Below are 22052 nucleotides of genomic sequence, written 5' to 3' on the forward strand. Positions count from 1 at the left end.
GTAGACTCCTGCAAAATAGCAAAGCAAAAATGAATGATTGAATCACCTGTACTGATTCATTTTCAAGTTTGAAACATATCAGCTAGTTCCACAACAGCACTGGCTAGTTGCCTTCACCCATGGACTGTATATACTTTTGACAGCCTACTCGTGGCTTCTGCACATTACCAGAGTAATTACACACTTCCCATGGTTGCGATGGATGCATTACAGTCTAAATTCAGTGTTACAAGTTAGGGCAGCAATTGGATTGGGATTTATAATAGTGGCAGAAGCTGGTCGTCAGCATCATTGTGGAATGACTTAACACACAGTAATATGAAACAGATGCCCCCCATAACCATACAAATTCAGATTTACTGTGCTAACGCTAATTAGTACTAACCAGTTTATTGGAACTCCATTTGACTTGTATGGTGGCAATATTGCGGACACCACTCATTTCTGGGATTCCTGTACATACTTTAGTACTGTATTGTGACTGTTCAGTACTACTGGTGCACCTGTTCACTGAAAATATGACTTGAGATACATGTTGGTGATATCAGACACTGCAGATGGGAGTATCTGGAGGGCCAGCTGGACTTCCATCACCTTCAAAACAATTTGTGTTACCAATTTTCTGTCGACCCTTGTATGTCCTGTTCTCCTGTGGATGATAATCACCAGTATGATAATCACTGTTGGATGAAGCAGACAATTTTTAGAAAGACATTTTTTACATTTATACACATATTTTTTTACACATCATTTCTGTGGTACTAATGCACAAATTTCTAAAGCTTCTCTACTGTCTATTGGCATAGTGTTGACCATTAAAGGTGACATTGACCTCTACTGGCCACGAAAAGTCATTGCTTTTGCATAATGTTACAGTATATTCCCCGGCTGTGATATGTTAATGTCCTTTATATACTGTGTTGTGTGTATTATATTCTTCTCCTTGCTGTTGCTTTACCCTTCAATGGGTATTTATGCTATGCTGTGATAGCTTTGTAGGTGCTACAGCTCTATTCTGATTGATAGTGAACTACATGAGGTACTATATTTTCAGGGTGTGTATGCTCTCTAGTGGTTGGACTGCAAGGTCAGGGGTTATTAGGGGAAGCCCATCTGCAGAATCTTTAATGAACCTTTGAGAGTCAAGGATTCTGTAAATGTATTCCCTTAAATATGAAATATGAGTTCACAAGAGACAGACAGCATTAAACTGCGGTGCTGTTCGTTTTCTTGGAATAATTCCAGTACTAAGATTAATTTATGAAGGTTTAATTGGTGAGACATTTTGGGATGGCAATGTCGGTTTGTTTAGGTTGGTCTACCACTTTGTTCCAGGCTGAAATATTAATGTTGCCAAGAGGATAATGATGCAAATGACCCTTGACTTTTCCCCAAGTGCCACCATGTGATTTTGAGTCAAAATTCTTGGTAAGTGTTGGATAGAATGCAAGGAAAATTCATGTCACCCTCATTGTAATACATTTGGCGATTCCCTTACTTTACATCTAGTGCCATCAACAGTTCAAAAGTATAATTTTCCAATAGTTTGGTTTATGGCCAAATACCTGCAAAATTAATGACATTCCCATCAGCCTCAGCTGTACTTTGTGTTTGGTGCTAATTAGCAAATGTAAGCATGGCAAACTAAGATGGTGAAAATGGTAAACATTATATATCTGTATGTTGGCATTGTCATTGTGAGCATGTTAGCATGCTGACATTAGCATTTAGCTCAGTGCACCACTGTGCTAAAGTACAGTATCACAGAGCTGCAAGCATGGCTGCAGACTCTGTCTTGTTTTAAATATCAGACTGTGACCGAATAGAGTCAAACACATTTACTGTCACAATGTCATCAATGACATTTTGCAGTATATTTAGATCCCTGAGTAAAAATTCATCTTGGATGTGTAGCACTTCGTTTTAAATCACATATATTTATTTGTTGAATATTCTTGTCAAAAGATTTGATGTCAAACATCATCTTCATTCATCTTTATTATAATAATTATCAGTCTAAAACAAATAATGACAACACACAATACATAAACTTCACAGGAAAATTATACAAATATATGGAGATGTGTTGCTGATTGTATGACAAAATGTTCAACTTTGATTCTATTTCCACTGTACATGAAGGAAATATGAAAACATACAGTAGCTGAGAGTAATTCCCAAGTCATATTCCCAACAGTGTTCTTGTTCTTTGTTGAGGTAAGGTAATGTTAAGTTCATCAGAACTACAAAAGTATGAAGCAAAATGTAAAACAATACTGCCAATAGTAGTGATAGATGTTTGCTATCAACATACAGCTATTGTTGATTTCAAACATGTCACAAAATGAAGATTACTTTCCTTTTGGATTTCTATAAAACTATTAATATCACTCTTTATATGGGAAGGAAAGAAAGTTTGGAAACTATTTTTCATTTATATAAATACACAAGCAATTCGAATAAAGTTTTTTGTATTGGATTGTGTTTAAAGTAAATGACGGGATGTGATAAAAGCTGGCAGTTCTGCTCTCTAGAAAAAAATGTTGGTTTTATTGCTGTAATCCATAAAGCAGGTTTACATGCTTAAAAGAAAGGCAAATGTTTGCTTGATTCATCCACAGAGAAACAAACCAGGGGAAGGAAATATTTTGTCCTTTCACTGCTGTCCATTAAAAGGGGAGGCTGCCTTTCTGATTTTATTTTTTATTTTTTTTAATTAGACAATCTCACGTCAAGTTCCCTTTATATTCCTTTTTGGACATCCTGGAATATTTCCAAGTGGACGGATCAGTAACATCTATGCCACTTGTAAAAGTACCGTCTCGTCTTGTTTTTATTTTTTATGTATCACTGTTTTCCTCACAACACCAGTTCTTTACTGTGTGAAGGTTAGAAAAAATCTCTCCATCCATCCACCCTTCCATCCAAAAAGCTATGTAAGATAACAGGCTAGTTTGATGAAAGTCTTGCAGTAATCCCACAGGGTTCGCAAAGGCATGTGCTGGTGCCTTAGAGTCCTGTTGTATGTTAGATTAGGACATCTCCCCTGGAGGTACCATTGCTGCGTTTATTGTGGCCACCTCAACTTATGTACACGAAACAGAGTGTGTCTCCCACTCTACTTCACCTGAGTTCTTGTTTGCTGCTGTGGCACATGGCCCTGCAGGAAGAAAGCAGCCGAGGTGGGACAGACTCTTGCTGTGTTGTGCTGAAATGAATGGCTAAGTCGGGAGTGGAGTGATGCAATAAGATTGCTGAAGGAACAGGAGGGAGACATTCATTTCACATGTGCAGAGTGGAGTCAGTGCTGGCATCTCGTGCCTGGATGTGTGGGCCGTGGCTGCTCCTTATGTGTCGAGGCGGCGTTTTCTCTTGGCTTTGTGCGCATACAGGAAGTACATAGTATGCCCAGTGGTGATGAATAGTACAGAAATGATAACTAGGATACCAAAGTGCTGTGGCTGTGGAGCAGAGATGACCATGATGAAGTGGAGCAGGTCCATCAGGTAATTCATAGAGCTCTGTACCCCATTTACCACACCTCTTTCTGACTCACAGATGTTCTCCTGCAGGAGCTGAGTCACTGTCAGGTCGAAGGACCAGAGACCTAAAACACAGATGTCACCGGGGTTTAAAAGTTGACCTAGTCATTAAATAGTCTTAGCCAATAGTCACAACAGTTCTAGAAATATTCAGCTGTTCACACACGGACCAATACTGGATTTTTGAGGCTGATACTGACATTGATATTTGAGTTTAAAAAAAAACAGTTTTAAGGATCCCTTAAGTATGATTATCAAATAATTTTGATGAATTTTCAATAAATTTGATCTGAAATTGTACCTGCTCTGAAATTGCAACTCTCCACTGTCAACTATCAATAAATGTCAAAAAATAGACCAGTATATGTACTGAACAGGACATTTTACATTTGAAAAAAATGATAGTGCTCTCTGGTGGACAAACTACATAATGGCAACATTTTATAGATTACCTCAAACATATCTTTGTTCAACTTATTATTTATTGCCCCCACATAAATGCCACCATATCTATGATTTAAAAAAATTCAGCTGATGATATCGGCCAAGCCAGTGTATTGGTCAGGGTCTACAGTTAACAGTATTCCCATGCATCATAATCATCAATGTAATATGTGGATTCATCTAACTTTTAGGGTCAATACTATTGATTCCAGACAGTTTTGTATGCCTGTCTACTCACCAATGCGTGCCGTGATGACACCCAAGAACAGCAGGATAATGGAGATGTATGATTCAGGTGCTGTATCAGAGGGCACATTGTCAAAAAGCACAGTGTTGTTCGTCCAATGGATGGAGGAGCGGTCGGGTAGCAATGGCTGATTGCTGCCTCCCCTTAGAGGATAAGTGTGTTTTTGCCTTTGGCTAGCCATCCTTCCAAGCTCAGTGGAGGAATTGGAGGTGATGTAGGGCATCAGCAAGCTAAGATCCATAGGGCTGCCAGGGGCAAACACAGAGGCCACACACAGTAGCAAGCAGCACAGGTGAAGGCAGCTGGAGATGATGCCTGTGTTAACCAGGCCATAAGTCTTCCTCAGTCTGGTGAACATCACGGTGCCCAAAAGCCCTGTGATAGCTGACACACCCATCAGTAGACTAAGGAGCGAGCCACTTATGCCCTGAGTATAGGCGTAGCCAGTGGTGATGCAGTCAAAGCCCAGCACTGTGGTGTAGAGGAAAGCTAGACCCATGCCTGCCAGGAAAACAGGCTGGCGATAGTAGGCCCTCCAGCCGTCTTTACAGGTGCTCACCAGCCAGCGAAACCTCCGGAAGCACAGGGGTAGGTTCGTGATTTCTTTTAGGTGGAGGCTCGTGTTGCAGTTGCCTTCTGTCAGAGGTTGAGGTTGCACAACATTACCTTCCCCTGATGAGAAATAGGACGTTTTTCAGTCACCTCTATCCATCAATTTTAAAGGCTGGATCCTCAGTTGGTGTACTGCACTCTTTTTGCTCCAACCATCATGTCATGGTTGAGTCTACATCATGTCAAATGCAGACCAATTACACTCAAATTCATGGGTCACAATTGGAATTCAAACCATGTGGCAGTAAGGTACTATACACAAACTGAGGACTGTCTTTAATAATGTACACCGTTCTCAGGTGCCATCTGTCAATTCTATAATTACTTGCTGTAAGTCCTTTTAATGATCAACAGTCCCATGGTAGCTGATTGTTTGATGGTCTATTTTTTTAACTTGCTTACTTACTAATGTCTTTCCTTCAAACCACCTGCACATGAAAATCCTGTGGCACCAATCTCTCACTTCAACAGCATCCTTAATAGCTCATCTGATTCCAACTTGCATTGCATAATCACCTGCTGTTAAAAGTTGCTGCTGTGTGTCTCTATATTGCCAACTACAAGCAAGCACTGGCAGCATACAGTAGTTTATCCTAATTTCACACTTATTGTGTCCTTTATGCTTACTTTCTGTGAATCTGCAATGGTGCAGGCTTTAGACTTCAGGGCATAGCATTCTAATGTTAAACTCTAGGATGACGGGAAGTCAAAAATCATTTTTAAAAAAATCACACTTTGATCAGTCCATACCTTGTGAGTCTCTCCTCTCGATCCTTTGCAGATACACCTCATCTACTTCCTCCGCCGGTGGTTTGATTGAAAGAGCGGGGACGATGCGGTACACCCGTGACAAGAAGAAGAATTCCACTATGAGAGACACAAGGTTCCATCCCAGGATGAAGCCACAGCCAACTACATTGGAGGCCAGGGTCATGACCTGTCCCACTGCTAGTGGGGCCAGGATGTTAGTCACCTGATCTATCCGCCTCATGGTCGCATTCATCCCTTTTGTCAGGATCAAAGACACAGAGGTTAATGTGCTTCCACTAGAGGACTTGTCTGACCTGACTGAAACCCATGACAAACATGGAGCACAACGAATATGCGCATTCACAGAGAGCGAATCCCCTTACCAGCTAGGTGACCTCGGTTGTAGCCGGTGATAACCACAATCCAGTCCCTCTGAATGGCAATGGTCAGCGCTGTGCTTGCAAGGTTTGCCACATCTGCCAGGACGATCACCACCGTATAACAAACCACCTTGTGTAAGTTTTGTGATGCAACATGTTACTATGACAGCACAGAGTAGCCACAAGCTCAGAAGCAGAGACAACAGGGACACAGGACAGAGGGAACAACAGCAGCAATAACTCCTCTGTGTAGTAATCACGGTGAATATCCTATATGCAAATCAACATGGTATCATGTAATGAAATGTAATTATTAGCCAAATATGTAGTGTCTACTCACAGTAAGCCATCCATCCCAGATCTGTTCAATCCTTTGCTTATATGAGAACACCAACATGAGCACAATGCTACATACTGTCACTGAGATGTTCTGAATGAAAAGAGATGCATGTGCAACTAAAATAGGGAACAAAAAAAACAATTTCAGACTCTCAGAACATAGATAATATATTCTGTAAGAAATGAACGTTAGCCATGACAGATATGAGTCAGTGGCTGTGAACCTTGTGCCTAGAGTCCTGCAGGTGTTGAGTCTAGCTATTGAATCAGGAACTGATTTACACTTGAGACATTAGTTGAATACAATTTACCACCTGGTAGGATAGGAAACTAGCAGACTTCAGGGCCCAAGATTGAGATCCACTGATCTATATCACTTTTCTATGATACACAGACTGCATGCTAAAATTTTAAGGGATGTAAAATTGTCATGCATACCTTTATTCCTTGGATTGCGATCAACCCAGTCTCCAATTAAAGCTCCAAGCAGGAGCACAGACCCAGCCACTACCAATCCAAACACTGCAGTCAACAGCAGGTTACGGCCGTACAGCTCAATCAGGAACACAGAGATTGCAAAGTGCCACATGCGGTCACCCTGTTTAACACAACATAAATGGTCATCATTATGTCTTGCTTTTCAAGGTGCTGTTCGGATGCTGACACACAGTTTACAGTAAGTAGTCTACCTTGCTTTTATTTAAGTTTCGATGTCTTATCTATTGCTCCAGGAATCTGTTTCTTCAGGAAATGATTCTTACCCACATTGACAAGGCTCCACTGACATAGATGAGAAACTTGGGACCCTTGAGGTAGATAAGAGCTGAACCTTACAAGGAAACGCATGAAAATCGAATAAGGACACGTTATATATGCTGGAAACACTTTGCACAGATTCTGTTGATATTCAAAATTGAGTTCACCTGGTATACTCCTAGCTTTCTTGGCTCTGGCATCCCTGATGTCATCAGACTCAAACTCGACCACAACTCCACCACACTGAGAGGCATCTTCTCGCTGGGACATTGCCTAGAGTAGGATCGCAGGTTAAAGAACAGTTGAACTTGATGCACTGTTTTCCCACTGTTGATAGCACAGCGTTTTTATTACTGTAGGTCACAGCATCACTTAGACGTGTTGACAGACAGTTCAGTTTTTAGTTTTTCTTCTAAGGCAGCTCAGTTGATGACGACTACAGTAATGTTTAGAACACTTATAGGAGTATTGGTTATTTACTCATTAACATACTAGTAAGTAATTTTAGAACAGCACCAAAAAGTAAAAGTTTTTAGATTAAACAAACTGCTGTAACCTTTTAAGCATGTTGCAACACTACTCTTTTAAGTACTCCATGTTTTATTTCCTTCACATCAGTCACATCACATTTGGTTTTTAAATATACAAGACACATAAATAATGGCTCCCATAGCTCGGTAAGTCAAATTGTGAACCAGAAAACAAACAGAAAAAGCATACAATAAGATTTCGTTAAGTCATTCATATATGGCAGTGGCGAAAATAGCATTAGCATGACACCTTGCATAGCTCTATAAATGCAGTCTTAAACTGACAATAATTAAAGTCAAAACAGGGTCAGTCACCTTTGTTCTGGTGTTACACTCAATCCTTTCTCTTGTTCCTTGATGATGTATCTTGTGCCATGTATCCTACATTGGGTTGCTTGTCTTTCCTGAGAGCTGGAATTCAAGCTGTAGTAGTTTGAAAGGCTTAATAACATCACAGTGTTCAAGTGCACCATTGTATGAAAGTGCCAGAAAAGCAGAACAGGCAGAGAGACAACAAAGGCAGCCAGCATATTCCAAAGCACGTGACACAGGGAGGACAATATCACTGTCCACCCACACCACAAAAAGCACAACTGTGTAACTCGTATGACTCAAAATACGCACATGCGCATGGTCAGTGAGCACATACATGCACCATCACGCACACAAGCGCAGTCCTAATACTCTCTCTCTCTCTCTCTGTCTCTCTCTCTCTCTCTGTCTCTCTCTCTCTCTCTCTCTCTCTCTCTCTCTCTCTCTCTCTTTCCCTCTCTCGTACTCCCACATGCACTGTTGACATGCAAAAAAGTTACATAAAGGATACATCATGCAACACATTTCACTATTAACATCTGCAGGTAAAAGAGGGTAGAAAACATAACTATACTACATCACTAAACACAATGTGTTCGTTAGACAGATAAGAATGTGATTTACAGGACGATGCATAATATTAAGGAATGACAGATGATGTTAACAGATCATACAAAAAATACAGCGCTACAAATATTAACTTGTGCAGCATTGCTTGTTCATGTGTACTGAAATGAATTGTGATATTTTTTTTGAGAATTAATAATGCGCTTATCGCAAACAATTCAGCGAAGTGATCCATCATTCTGCGTTTGTTCCCATTCAAAACAACAACACAGGAAATTAATTGTTGTCTTCCTTTAATCACATATCAACACAAACCTGATATTGACTTCCTGTCTGTGGTATTCTCTAGTTAATATGTTTCTATGGATTTGATCTGGCTGACAGAGTTTGCATTTCCTCCACCAAAATAAATACACTTGTGTAAATTAAGACAAAATGTATGCATTTTAACTGTACAAATATTCTTATATTACAGCTGTTACTGCCAATACTGTACCAGTGATAATGTCATTAAAGCTGTAACGTAATTAGAAAAATGCAATGCTGTATAATACAAAATACAGAAAAAAAACACATGAAAAGATTCAGTGTTTGTCTTTCTGTTCCAAAAGGAAAATACAGACAATAAGACGTTATTAAATGACAAAATCTCTCACATGTACTTGTAGTCGTCACCACCAGTCTGATAAAACAGATTAAAATTATCATTTACAAATCTCCATTTCAGAATTCGTTTGCATATGGGTTTTGATTGTGCCTGTTCATGATGCGCTTCTTCAGGAAGCCCGTGAATTTGTAGAGAGCCACAAGAGGAATGGAGACAACAGGAAGGACAGATAAGAGCACACAGATAACGAAAACCCATTCAGGGTAGTGCAGAACATCAGCAAGCGGGAAGTGCACCTGTGGGAATAATGGAGTGGAAAGTCAATGTTTTTTTTTCTTCATTATGTGCCGGATTTAAGAAATTCCACACAGTGAGGTTGTAGAACAATTGTAAAATCTGCCTTACATAATCTGGATTCCAAGCGTTGTATGTCGGTCGTTTTTCAGCCTCAATCACAATGTATGCCAGAAAAACCACAAGAAGCATGAAAGGGCTGATAAAGCGCCAAGTGACCTGCCAGTACATGTTCGGCCTCCGACCCGTCATCCATTCAACATCGTCATTAAACCTGCGAGCAAATGGGCGCTTTTCAACAAATCATTCATATACTTAGTAATATTGAAAGTATAATGTTGACAGAAATTACAATATCACCTATTTATTCCATAGATGTATACCACACTCATGATCTCAAAGAATGCTATGATGAGCAGAGGCATGGATCCCACATAGCTGTTGAATATCTCTAGCCAGTAGTTTCCAGAGCCCAGAGTAAAGATGAGGGCCACAGTAAAGGAGGTGAGACATATTAACCCTATGAGCAAAAAAAGAGTAAATGTAGCAATCAAGATTTTGTTCACCAATATGGAAATCTTTAGACAGCCTACCTGTACAAAAGTCATTTGAATACATGTGTGTATAAAAGAAAAGTGCGCCTGCATTTAGACATCATGCAGCCAATGTCACTTTAGATGCTATTTTTCACACATATAAGCAATTTTTTTAGTATATAAATCTGCCACTACATATGCCAATATTTATTTTAAATGTGAAGATATAATTACACATGGAAATGGGAAAGTTATGAAATCAAATATGTTGAAACACTGTGTATGTTTGATTGAAATTTCCACATGCGATATTTTTAAATGTGTGTTATAATCACTGTTATGTAGAGAAAGTAAAATAGTTCTTTTGCGCTTTAATTTAAAAAAAATAATATAATACAAATTAATGCTGTCAGTGCCCTAAATGGCCAAACTGCAAATACCTTACATATCACATTGTTCAATTTACCTGTGAATATCTCCTTAGGCATCCAGGGTGGAACCATGTGCAGATCCAGTAGAGGAGTGAGGACCCCCTCTAGATTTCCAAACATGGAGGACAGGCCCAGGCTGAAGAGCATGACAAAGAAGAGCACTGACCACACCTGAGAGCCTGGCATTTTTATCACCGCCTCAGTGAACACAATAAAGGCCAGTCCAGTTCCAGAGGCACTCTACAGGTAGGACAGGACACATGACGTCATAGACACCCTCACTAAACTTCATTCAGAAAACTCTTTTAATAGTAAGAGATGTACTATACCTGGTCCAGGAAAGTCTGTAGATTGCAGGTCTTTAGATTGAGGTTTTCAACCTTCATGGGATCAGTTCTATTGAGATAGTTGAACCAGTCATCGTAGTTTTTAAGTGTTATGTTTTCATCGCCAATGTCAAATGCATTTGTCAATGTCAGTATGTTCCTGAAATCAACAAGAAATTAAACCAGTCAGTTAATATTTGTATTACAAGTTTGTTATTATTAATACTAACTAGATGGGGAAATAGAAAATATTCTTTTGAACGATTAATTGATTGTTTAAGTTATGTATGTAAGTAAAAATACAAAATATCTGTTACTTGTAGTGTTAGAGGTAAGACTTCCTTTCCTTTTTTTTTTTAAAACTTATTTCAGTTTCATATCAAACTTTTTTTTGACTGATACTTAAGTAATAATACAGTGACTATAGTATAGTTACAGCAGTCACACTGCTTTGAGGTCTGAATGATTTATAATTAAATAATCATTAGTTGTGCATACAATAACAATACTGTATAATTATCAAGCTGGATATACTGTACTATAGAACACCATAATTACATTGGTACATACCAATTTCGGCAGTCATTGTAGTTTTCATTTGCTTTGAATCCAAGAATTGCAAAAATAGGAATTGACGCATATATTGATGTAAAACTGTTCACACATCCAACAATTAGGGCATCTCTCTCACAATTATTTCTGCAAAGATAAAATACTGTCTTTTATTTTTTGTATTTTGTACATTATACTGTTTTTCATGAATGAAATATATTCAAAAATATCTTACTTCTGGGGATTATAACTAGAAAAAGCAATAAGTCCTCCAAAGGCCAAAGACAAAGAGAAAAAGATCTGAGTAGCAGCATCCAACCAGACCTTAGGATTTTTCAAGGTTTCCCACTGTGATGAACATATTAACTTCAGTTAGTTTTCAGATTTTACTCATTAAGTCTTGACATAAAACTGTGTCACTAAGAAACTAATAACATACTTACATCTGGAGTGAAGAGATATATTAAGCCATCACTTGCTCCAGGCAGAGTCAAGGCTCTGACCAGGAAGATAGTTAAGACAAGATATGGAAAGGTGGCTGTGACATAAATAGCCTGTTGAGAAAGTTTAGATACTGTTTAATATCCATGTCAAACACATGCATTTCATTTGTATACTTTTGGATAATTTGCATAAACTCCCATTTATAACACTTTTACAATGTAGTTGATTGCCAATGTGCAATGTGTGTCTGTTTTGGAAGGATATTGTTAAGAGCCTTAAGGTTTGAGAGGTTTTTAATAGCTCTAATCCTTATCCTTAACAGGGCCTGTAAACATGTTAAAAGCTTATTAAACACACTGAACAACATTTCTGGTAAGTCCTGCTTTTGATGTTAAGAAGACATGATTTTATTAGCTGTTAAATTTAGATTAGTAACTTGTATTCATGGTAAATTCCTCCCAATAATGAAAGCTGAGGCCAGAATCCATGATTAAGGCTGATAGGGCAGGTGTATTCCTACTTGAATAGTGCAACTTAAGGATACAACTCAAATTCATGATTATTTAAAACCAGTGGTCATCTAATGGTATTGACATTTTTGCCATGAGTTGTTTAGAGACTGTTAATGGTACAAAATAATGAATTACCTTTCCTATAGTCTCAATTCCACGTATGAAGCAGATATACACGAGGCACCAAGCAGATGCAAGACACAACACAAGCCACCACTGTAAGGACCCGCTGGTCTCGATGTTTGGTGTTATGTTCAGTGTTTCATGATACCAAAAATAGTTCACTGGTGAGCTCTTTTCACATTCACTTACATAGCCTGCATCAAAGAGATTATTCATATTGTGATTAATTAATGGAACCCTCTATCTTTTACTTAAGTTATTATTCAGCATTTATTGTTAATTTATATTATTATGATGAAAAAAAAAAGATTACCGGTATGGTTCAAGTTTACTGGGCAGTCCCTCCAGGGAAGTGGACTTTGAAAGGAGTGGAAGAAGTACCAGAGGACCCAAGCCAGGATCATGTTGTAGAACAGACCAACCAGGAAGGATACTAACAAAGAAGCCACGCCTGTGTATACACATATCGATCAAAAATTAATGTACAGATGACAGTGAGATAAAGACAATCATACAGAATATATGTTCTGGACATTTCCTTATTTTGGCATCTTGCTTTCCTGAGTGGATAAAGTTCATTGATATTAAACCATTTCACCTAAACCTCCCAGATACGGGGAGATAGAATTCCACACTCCAACACTTCCCATGCGGAATCGTTGTCCAATGGCCAATTCCATGTGCAGCAGAGGAAGTCCCTCAAACACCAAGGCGATGATATAAGGAATCAAAAACGCCCCTTGAAATAAAACAAATTTAACACTGATAATAATGATCAAAATGACAAAGTCAGATCCAAACTACTTACAATAACTCTCAAATAAACATTAAACAAGACTTTTTCAGTGAGCAATCAACTTAACCTTAAAAATGGCATCGCATACAGTATATGGTTGAAGGTCATTCAGTTTCCGTTTACATCTTATTATCAACAATCAGAACTTTATCGCACTCACTCATACCAAGCAATAGAACTTAACGCTAGACATATTGTAACTGTTTGCCATCTCTATGCTATACATTTTGTCTGTATGGAGGTGTGATAACATTTTGCTCAATTTTTAATGATGCATCCATTTTGCACAGTGGTGAATTATACAAGCGGGAAACATCTGAAGTAGATAAATCATAGATATGGAGAAAATGGAAAAGATTAAATGTTGCAAGAAACAAAGTTATGCATTTTTGATGTAATAAATGTTCAACTTCAAGCATGTCTTTTAACCTCACCCCCTTAAAGCAGTGTATAAACTATTGATATTTTTTATTTTAGTGAGAAAGCCACAGGATAATAGAAAGCACACTGTTAATAAAATGTTCTTACCTCCACCATAGATTTGACACAAATATGGAAATCTCCACACATTTCCAAGTCCCACAGCAAAACCTATGCAGGTTAGCAAATATTGAACTTGATTGTCCCACTTTGGTCTTTCAGTGATGTCTTCCTGCTCAGCACCACCATCTATCACTTGTTTGTCCTTTGTCATTTTTGGTATATTTTATGAGGCAAACGCTGATCCGTTCTGTCTTGCTTGTCTATACTCGTTCTGAGGAGAAGGGGAGGACCTGGTGACTTGTTACCTGTATGTTTCAGGAGACGAAAGGGTGACATTAACTTTATCAGCCTCGTTTTTCTTGTTGGCTTTTGAAGTTGAGGGAACAGTGTGGCTTGTTTGTCTAATTAAAAGCCCTCATGCTATCAGCATCATGATATGATGTCGATAACAGAGGCAAAAACAGAATAAGGAACCCAGAAAATAAAACTGATTCTAGACATGCCTTTTAATTTGTTCTGTGATACAGTTTACATTACTGTTATTTGCATACAGTCTGGGTTATTTCAGTCAACATTAGTGACCAAACGCCATTTACATTGGAATCAAAAACATGCAGTGTATGCAATTTCTTATCAGTCTTAGTCACCAGAAACACTATTCAAAATGCCTTGTATTGAATTTCTATTGTATATCATATTCATACAGAATACAGTCATGAAGCACCAATAGTGTAATTCACGATACAAATTGTAGTCAAATGCAGAAAGTGATTACAAATAATAATGTGCAGCTGATTTAATCTCTTTTTTTTTTGTCCATTCCTCAAACACCATAAACACGTCACAATAGTGACCCCAGCTGGACATCAAGGAGTAACTACATTACATGGCTCCAAGTTATGGGGCAGCTCCTCCTGTTAATCTTAAATCCAAGTATTTAACAACATGATAGACTATACCTATACACCCAGTCAAATTTAACCTACAAAGGTAAAAATCTGCTACAGGCTTATACCGAAACCTTATGGGTTGCCCTTGTGTCAATTCATTTGCAGACACATTATATAAACTTGCTTAGGAATATACACTGTTACCAGAGTCTGACCTGAAGTAACAGGGATCTAAATTGCAGGGTTTTGTCTCAGGCCTTATATACCAGGCTTATATATGAGGCTTCAGACAGTGTTTCAAGAACAGATTATAAATCATATCATTTTATTTCAGATATTGTGCCCAATGGTGCATACCATGTTCCTAAAAGAAAACAGATGATTGCCATAATATCATGAGTACAGGAACTACAGCATAATGCAACCCAATATAATAGCCACCAAAAGGTTGCCTTTATGAAACCTGACCTTGAGACTGAGGTGACTCAACTTCATAGTTTCTGTGTTTTGTTTGGGGTTTTTTTTGGAGTGCATTGAATTATATTAAATCATGAGTTATTCACATTAGTTTGTCAACCTGTTGTGCATGTATTTTAAGATTACAGTATATGCTTTTGCTGGATTCAGTAGAAAGTAGTGGGGGTTTATCTTCTAAAAATAATTGGAATTTAACAAAAGAATATTAGGCTGAGGACTTTCGGGTCATATTGTTCAGTAGAATTTGGTCAGAGATAATGTAGAGATGTGACTTATCACTCTTCTTTGTCTTGAAACATTTCCATACACCGACTAAAGGTATAGCAATACTTGGAATTCCTGCCAATATGAAGATGATCACATAGATCCAGACTGGATATGGCTTTTCTATCAGTGTTGGGAAATTCTCCTGCAAAGAGAGAAAAAATTATATTTTTGAGGTTTTGATAGTACATTTACAGTATGTTTTACAAGATCAACATCCATAATGCTAGGGAGATAATTCCAATATTTACCGATTCAGGATCCCAGGTTTTGTAAAGGACCTTTTCAGATACTTTAGTGATGAAGTAAAAGACCAAGATGAAAAACATAATGAGTGGGCTGATGAATCTCCAGGATGCTTGCCAGAACATGTTGGGTTTGTGCCCAATCATGAACTGAATATCATCATTGAACCTAAGGAGATAAAATAGATTACATTATCAAGATGTGGCCAAAACAAAATAAGTAATAGCATAGAAAAGGTGGTGAAATACTAGTGTGGGAGGAAGGATAGAGGAAGTACGTTCCTAGTGGATATCAACTTTATGATGCTGCTTTAAACTACTGTGTGATGACACAGCGTTTCTTTAAAAGAGTGAAGGCATCCCGAAGGGCATTACCCATCATGGAGGTGGTGAAAATTGATTGAGGATTGATTTTCCCTAATCTGAAAATGCAAGTAACAATAAAGCAAATTATATCAGAGCTATTAGTATGATGCTCACATCCCTTGCAGTATATGAAAAATCATGATATTATATAATGTGTCTGTGCTGTACAATTAATGAAGACAGACATCAAGAAGCATCAACACACATGATTTTAAAGGAAAGAATATAGTTATAAAATACTGTATTTGTACTGTAATTTCACCTGTCTATTCCATATATGTATACCACTGAGATCATCTCGCAGAACGCAACAACTAGCAGAGGGATGGATCCTCCATAAGTGTCAAAGAGTGAAAGCCAATAGTTCCCTGAGCCTTGGAGAAATATCAGACCCACCAGACAGCAGAGCACGCACGTTACACCTAAAGGACGGCAAATACTGTAATTGAAAAAATGTAATAGAGATCTTTATTAATGTAAAATTTGAGAATACTGTAGCTGTGGAATTACCAGTGACAGCCTCTTTTGGCCATGTCTTAGGGAAAACTTTGAGGTCTTGCAGTGGTACTAGAACTCCTTCAATGTTACCAAACATAGAAGACAGGCCGAGGCAGAAGAGCATTATGAAGAAAAGGACCGCCCACAGTGGTGAGAAGGGCATCTTTGTAATGGCCTCAGTGAACACAATGAAGGCTAAACCAGTTCCTTCAACTCCCTAGGTCCAGACACAGCACAGCAAAGCATGACATGCATCGTTCGAAAATTAACACGTCATTTTGCCATTAAAAGTGAATCTGCTGCCCTGGTGGATAAATTGTCCTACACAGAACTGATGAAATCTTACCTCACTGAGAAAAGTATTCAAATCACAGGTTTTCAGATCCATCTTTTGAATTACATCAGGATATGTTTCGTTAAGATGTTGTAAAACTTGATTGTAGTTGCTGTCAGTGATGTTGTCCTCAGCAAGATCAAACACATTTAGTAATGTCATGATGTTTCTAAAACCACAAATTCATTCGGTTAAAAAAAAAAAGTCTTCACAGTTGAGGAAGAAGAAGAAAAATATATGAGATGCTAACATGTATAATTAGACACAAAAGATATACTGCACCCAGCAAGACAGTTGTCAAATCTTTCTGTTGCTCTGAAGCCAATGATTGTGTAAATGACAGTGGCAGCATAGACAGAGGTGATACCATTGATAACAGAGATGATCACTGCATCCTGTTCACAGTTGTTACTGAAAGAAAAATGTTGGAAGTTTTTTATATATTAATAGAAGAGTGCATATACTTGTCGCTTTCAGTGACGCAGGGTTGAACAAAATTCCAAACTTACTGCACTGAGTTGTAGCTGGAGAAGGAAATGAGACCGCCAAAAGCCAGAGAGAAGGAATAGAAAACCTGAGCACCTGCATCCAACCATGTTGATGGTTTTGCCAGCTCTGACAACTGTGTATTGTAGACAATTATTGTTTAACCAGTTATTGTATTTTATGAGATATACACAGTATGGTACTCTCATGAAAAAATTAAGGTTAATGCGCATTCAGAGGACTAAAATTGCTGGACAGTTGGTTGGTAGATTCTCCAAGTGGTTATTCATTATACATAATATTATCTCAGTGATTAATAAACAGTACTAAAACAGGGTTTTAATAATTCCATGCATTTTTTTTGTTTCATGCATTCTGATTTGTTATCTGCAGTAAGACAAGTATGTTTGTTGAAATTAGTTTTAAAAATACAACTTACATCTGGTGTGAAGAGAAACTTCACTCCATTCAGAGAGCCCTTCAGGGTCAATCCTCTGATCAGAAAAATTGTCAGCACCACATAGGGAAGGGTTGAAGTCACATATACAGCCTCAGGAAAAAAAGATATTTCCATCATTATTAGTTAGTTAAATGAACATTTTCTCTATTATTGCTGGAAAAAATGCTGTACCTTCCCAGTGGTCTCAATCCCGCGTATGATGCAGATATAGAGGACAGACCACGCACAAATATGACATAACAGTATCCACCACTGCATTCCACCATCCTCTTGAATCCTTGGAGTTGTGTTTAGGGTCTCCCTGTACCAGAAATAATCCACTGGGGAGCTTCTCTCACACTCTGAGACAAGGCCTGACAGAATTTAACAGCAGTATGTGTCAATTCGCCGAAATCAAGAGATTCTAACCTCAATTTCCATTCTGCAGAGGTACAGTATAGGTTGTAGCACTACCTGTTAAATTGGCATTCATGGGACAGTGGCTCCAAGGTAGAGGCTCTTGAAATGAGTTGAAAAAGTACCAAAGAATCCAGGCAATGATGGTGTTGTAGTAGAGGCTGATTGTTAGAGATACACACATGGACGCAATCCCTGCAAATACATGTTTCCATAACAGTTTTTTAAGGCACCTTTCCGGAAATTATTGTAAACATTATGCAAAATGTTGCTTACCAATCCCAGTCAAATAAGGATGAATGGTTGCCCACACTCCCAAACTGCCTCTTCTCAAACGTTGACCAATGGCAAACTCAAGATGCAGAAGTGGGATTCCTTCAAGAACCAGCAGGATCAGAAATGGAATCATAAAGGCACCTGAAAGAAAAACAGAGAAACTGTTGTGTCATGGTGTTAGTAAATATTTATAGGCTATTTTTTTATATCATTGAATACAGGATTATGGAAGCATAGAAATAAATACAGAAGCAGAGTACAAACTATCTTTGAAGACAAGATAAGAAGACCTTATATTCAAGAGAAAATATATTTAAATGTCTACTTCGATGTTAATCATTTTTGATGCATGTGTGGAGATACAATCACACAGCTAATGCAGTAGGGTTTATAATGCAAATTGCGAGCCATTTGCCCTTTGTGTTGAGCACTTTACAAGAATTTCCTGTCATTCAGAGGGTATAAAATGTCTTATCTTTGAGCTTGTTTTCTTAAATCTACCATTTTACAGATCTTACGAGGGTATAGTTGCTGTTGCATCAGCGGTCTTGTGATGTTGGTCATTAACTACTTAACTTGGAGAAGGATGTCCAATATTTTACAGACCTCATCATACCCAGTGATCCATAACTTCAGTTCAATTCTATTCAGCTCAAAAAACACTTTATTCATCCCTCAGCAATTTGAACAAAGGTTTGCAAAAATAAAACAATAACAAATCATAAAATCACAACAAACAATTCATTCACACACAAAAACAATGTAAAAATACAAAATATGTTCATATGAAGATAAAAAATAAAGCAGAAACAAACAAAAAAATCTATGGCTGACCAACACTTCAATACTGTAAAGACACTTAACTGTATGTAAATGAGTGTAAGTGCATTTGTCAGTTAACTTTGGCTGACAGGCCTTATGACTTCTGTAATAAAAGCAAACTTTCTTCTGTTTGTTTTTCAAACACACAATATTAAAAGCTTTTTGACGGCAGACAAACACTTTTGGAAAAATTTTAATTGTTCACAAAATAAAATGATGCACAGCAAGTACAAAATAAGCTTTGAATTAAATGTTACACTGTTCGGTAGGTCTGAATTGACCAGGATGAGTTATAATTAATTATGTTTCCTCTGCTCAAGCAGTGTTTATTAAAAGTACATTATTAAAAATGTGGAATAAGTGCTATAAACCATAAAAGCATCACTTGCCTCCTCCATGACTCTGACACAAATAGGGGAAGCGCCAGACATTTCCAAGTCCCACACAAAACCCCACACAGGTCAGCATGTACTGGGCCTTGTTGTCCCACTTTGGTCTGTCTCCAGCCTCTTCCTCCTCCAGCTTGTCCAGCTGCTGATGGGACAATATCCTGTCCTCCAGGCCTGGATTTGGTAGTTGTAGCTTCATGATCTGTTAAACACTGTAGTATTGTACTGATACAATCGCACACTGTACAGCAATGGAATGTAAAATTGTGGCTCACACTGTGAGTTCCAATGTAGTCGACCTCTGTAATAGATTGACTAGACTGTAGTGTCAGAAAGCATCAGTTGTAGGTGTGCAGCCTTTGAAGCCTGAGCTGAGTAGGAACATGCATGACAGTTAACTAGTGTCTTATCTGATGGGGAAGGGTCAATGCACAGATGTTACTGTTCTTGTGACTAAAAATGCCATAAAAATAACATTTTTATGGCATTTGTTGTATGGTAATGACTTAAAGGGTTTGGTCACGCACATGACAAAAAAACATATTTTCTCACTTAAAGGACAGGTTCACAATTTTACAAGTCCCATATAAACACTGAAAGAGGTTTTCCTCGCTGTAATCATTCGTCCTATTCATACTGGCTATTAAAAGATGCCCTTCAAATGTGCTTTCAATGTAAGTGATGGGGGCCAAAATCCATAGTGTGTCCACACAGTCATTTTGTGCAAAAATGTATTTCAGAAGTTTATCTGAGCTTATATGAGACTTCAGCTGTCTGAGTTAGTCAAATCAAGTGGATATCTGCCACATTTACAATCTCTTTAGCATCAATTTCCCTCTTTGTGTTTCCTCAGTGTTTCCCTGTTGAACTGTGGTGGAAGTATAGTAACAAAAAGAGGAACTAAAAAAACTGTAATGTTGAAAGATATCTACTTGATTTGACTAATCTGGACAGCTGAAGCTTCATATCAGCTTCAGACAAACTTTTAAATACATGTTTGTATTACTTACATCGTACTTACTTGAAGGGATCTTCTCATCGCCAGTATGAACAGGAGGAATGATTATAGCAAGAAAAACCTATTTCAATGTTCATTTGGACACCTAACTATTATTTTTATAAATAGTTGATGATGAATGAAAAATTGAGAACCTATCCTCTAAGTGGTACGGGCCCTCTCAGTAGTCTTTGGTATCGACCAAATTGTATCTATAGCTCTGGGTATCAAAAACTATTAAGTACTAAAGTTGATATTGCATGCTTAGATTCAGTCTTGTTCACCTACTCAATTAGATTTTTCTTTATTTTTAGATCAGAATTCCCCAATTCAGACTGCATTTTATTTAGGGAAGGTTCTTTTTGTGTTTGTGTTTAGAAACACAAACACAAAAAGAAACAAACAAAATTTGGTTTCCTTAATTGAACGAAAAGGAGTTTTGTAGAAAAAAATGTCTATATTCTATATATAGGTTTCTGTATATACTGTATGTACAATAAGGTATCAAAAAGATATTGTTTTTGTGTCAGTGTTGAAACTCATCTGTGTTGTGAAATAGTATCAAAAAATTCTAATTATATCCATCCCTATTCTAACCATAGATATTGGTATTATTTACCAGGTTGATAACTTGATGCAATGGAGATGAATGAAATTTTGTCAGTGCATGGTGCTTTTAAACATTTAAGAACTACATTAAAAAAATCAGCAGCAATAAACAGACTTTCTTTGTGTATCTATCTGTATATATACAGTGTCTATTAGCATATTTTATGGTTTGGTTTTTGCCAGCTTCGTCTTGTGCACTTTTCATATTCACCACTGGAGGCCGCTCTTGTGCCTGTAATATGAGCTCTCTCGGCCGGCTGAGGTTTGGCTGCTGTGTCCTCTGGAAAGAGTTTGCGCTGGAGGAGGGAGCCGATTTCGCATCGCTCTCACAGACCAGGCGCCAAGTGTAGCAGTCCCGTCCGCAGTCTGCCTCAGCACTTCAACTGCCCGCAATGCCAGTGGATACTGCCGCCCCGCTCATTTCCACGCCGCACTGAGTAGCTGTACCTCTCAACGAGGTACCCTGGATCTTTACTTTTGGACTGCTGTGTACACTGTCCTGAGTCATCTGCGCTGCATGAAGCGAATGGAGAAGGTCCAAGGATAACAGAGGGTGCAGGATTTTGCTACTGCAGAAGACCTGCCGGTGGTTCTCTGCCCGAGGGGCTGCGCGTCTGTCAAAGGCTTTGGTGTCGCATCCACTATTTTGATCATCTAAATTCGCCTTGCATGGATACATCATGGCTACGTTTGTATGCAGGGTGCAGTTCTTAGATGATACTGATCCATTTAACAGCACTAATTTCCCCGAGCCCACCAGGCCACCTCTGTACACTTTCAGGGAAGATATTCCTCTGATAAATCAGATTGCTGGAGTCCACAGGCTGCTAAAAGCCCCACAGAAGGTATGCAATATACTTTTTAAATCTCCATTGCTTCCTTTTTACACGTTGTACATGTTTCTTCAAAGCCTAGTGAAACTTACAACATACAACTTACAGCATTTCAAATTAATGATTA

The 22052-nt window shown here is 38.2% G+C and overlaps 4 protein-coding genes and 1 long non-coding RNA gene across 7 annotated transcripts in view; 2 read left to right on the plus strand and 3 right to left on the minus strand.

Annotated features, from left to right (window-relative positions):
* Nucleotides 1-2044: 2044 nt before the first annotated feature.
* si:ch211-254p10.2 (solute carrier family 40 member 1) lies at nt 2045-7516 on the minus strand. The gene is made up of 8 exons (XM_042422827.1): nt 7238-7516; nt 7076-7143; nt 6753-6912; nt 6316-6431; nt 5979-6105; nt 5596-5850; nt 4225-4905; nt 2045-3607 (listed from the first exon to the last, which is right to left on the minus strand). The coding sequence occupies exons 1-8, from the start codon at nt 7338-7340 to the stop codon at nt 3348-3350; spliced, it is 1770 nt and encodes a 589-aa protein (XP_042278761.1). The 5' UTR covers nt 7341-7516; the 3' UTR covers nt 2045-3347.
* LOC121904970 lies at nt 6024-10481 on the plus strand. Its single transcript, XR_006098326.1, has 4 exons — nt 6024-6110; nt 6960-6990; nt 9756-9884; nt 10401-10481. It is a non-coding gene; the product is annotated as an uncharacterized LOC121904970 (long non-coding RNA).
* Nucleotides 7593-12768, minus strand: LOC121904966 (sodium-dependent neutral amino acid transporter B(0)AT3-like). The gene is made up of 10 exons (XM_042422820.1): nt 12618-12768; nt 12317-12498; nt 11669-11779; nt 11461-11573; nt 11244-11372; nt 10677-10833; nt 10383-10587; nt 9741-9900; nt 9492-9654; nt 7593-9382 (listed from the first exon to the last, which is right to left on the minus strand). The coding sequence occupies exons 1-10, from the start codon at nt 12706-12708 to the stop codon at nt 9203-9205; spliced, it is 1491 nt and encodes a 496-aa protein (XP_042278754.1). The 5' UTR covers nt 12709-12768; the 3' UTR covers nt 7593-9202.
* The window catches only part of fhod3b (formin homology 2 domain containing 3b), a 112556-nt gene continuing 101016 nt past the window's right edge, over nt 10513-22052 (plus strand). For 2 of the 3 annotated variants that reach the window (XM_042422808.1, XM_042422809.1), the window contains exon 1: nt 21335-21937. In XM_042422808.1, the coding sequence (XP_042278742.1) occupies nt 21773-21937 (165 nt within the window). In that variant the 5' untranslated portion in view covers nt 21335-21772. Of the gene's footprint in view, nt 10594-21334; nt 21938-22052 lie in introns of those variants that run through there. The other variant, XM_042422810.1, reaches the window with a different exon arrangement.
* On the minus strand, nt 14072-21382 carry slc6a19b (solute carrier family 6 member 19b). Its single transcript, XM_042422815.1, has 13 exons — nt 21304-21382; nt 19487-19688; nt 18276-18416; nt 18057-18194; nt 17775-17956; nt 17583-17693; nt 17167-17279; nt 16940-17068; nt 16670-16826; nt 16336-16540; nt 16088-16247; nt 15466-15628; nt 14072-15359 (listed from the first exon to the last, which is right to left on the minus strand). Exons 2-13 carry the CDS (start codon nt 19683-19685, stop codon nt 15156-15158), a joined length of 1902 nt encoding a protein of 633 aa, XP_042278749.1. The 5' UTR covers nt 19686-19688; nt 21304-21382; the 3' UTR covers nt 14072-15155.

Source organism: Thunnus maccoyii, chromosome 10, assembly GCF_910596095.1.
Source record: "Thunnus maccoyii chromosome 10, fThuMac1.1, whole genome shotgun sequence".
Classification (NCBI taxonomy): domain Eukaryota; kingdom Metazoa; phylum Chordata; class Actinopteri; order Scombriformes; family Scombridae; genus Thunnus; species Thunnus maccoyii.

What these genes read in the sequence shown, in the direction of transcription:
- si:ch211-254p10.2 (XM_042422827.1), bottom strand. Translation starts at nt 7,340, where the DNA reads ATGTCCCAGCGAGAAGATGCCTCTCAGTGTGGTGGAGTTGTGGTCGAG. An exon ending in GTGGAGCCTTGTCAATGTGG is followed by an intron (nt 6,913 to 7,075) that starts GTAAGAATCATT and finishes TGTGTTAAACAG; the next exon opens with GGTGACCGCATGTGGCACTT. An exon ending in TCTGGGATGGATGGCTTACT is followed by an intron (nt 6,106 to 6,315) that starts GTGAGTAGACAC and finishes AACTTACACAAG; the next exon opens with GTGGTTTGTTATACGGTGGT.
- LOC121904966 (XM_042422820.1), bottom strand. Translation starts at nt 12,708, where the DNA reads ATGATCCTGGCTTGGGTCCTCTGGTACTTCTTCCACTCCTTTCAAAGT. An exon ending in TACAATGACTGCCGAAATTG is followed by an intron (nt 10,834 to 11,243) that starts GTATGTACCAAT and finishes TGTTGATTTCAG; the next exon opens with GAACATACTGACATTGACAA. An exon ending in TACAGACTTTCCTGGACCAG is followed by an intron (nt 10,588 to 10,676) that starts GTATAGTACATC and finishes TCCTACCTGTAG; the next exon opens with AGTGCCTCTGGAACTGGACT.
- slc6a19b (XM_042422815.1), bottom strand. Translation starts at nt 19,685, where the DNA reads ATGAAGCTACAACTACCAAATCCAGGCCTGGAGGACAGGATATTGTCC. An exon ending in GGATTGAGACCACTGGGAAG is followed by an intron (nt 17,694 to 17,774) that starts GTACAGCATTTT and finishes TTTTTTCCTGAG; the next exon opens with GCTGTATATGTGACTTCAAC. An exon ending in GCCAAAAGAGGCTGTCACTG is followed by an intron (nt 16,248 to 16,335) that starts GTAATTCCACAG and finishes GCCGTCCTTTAG; the next exon opens with GTGTAACGTGCGTGCTCTGC.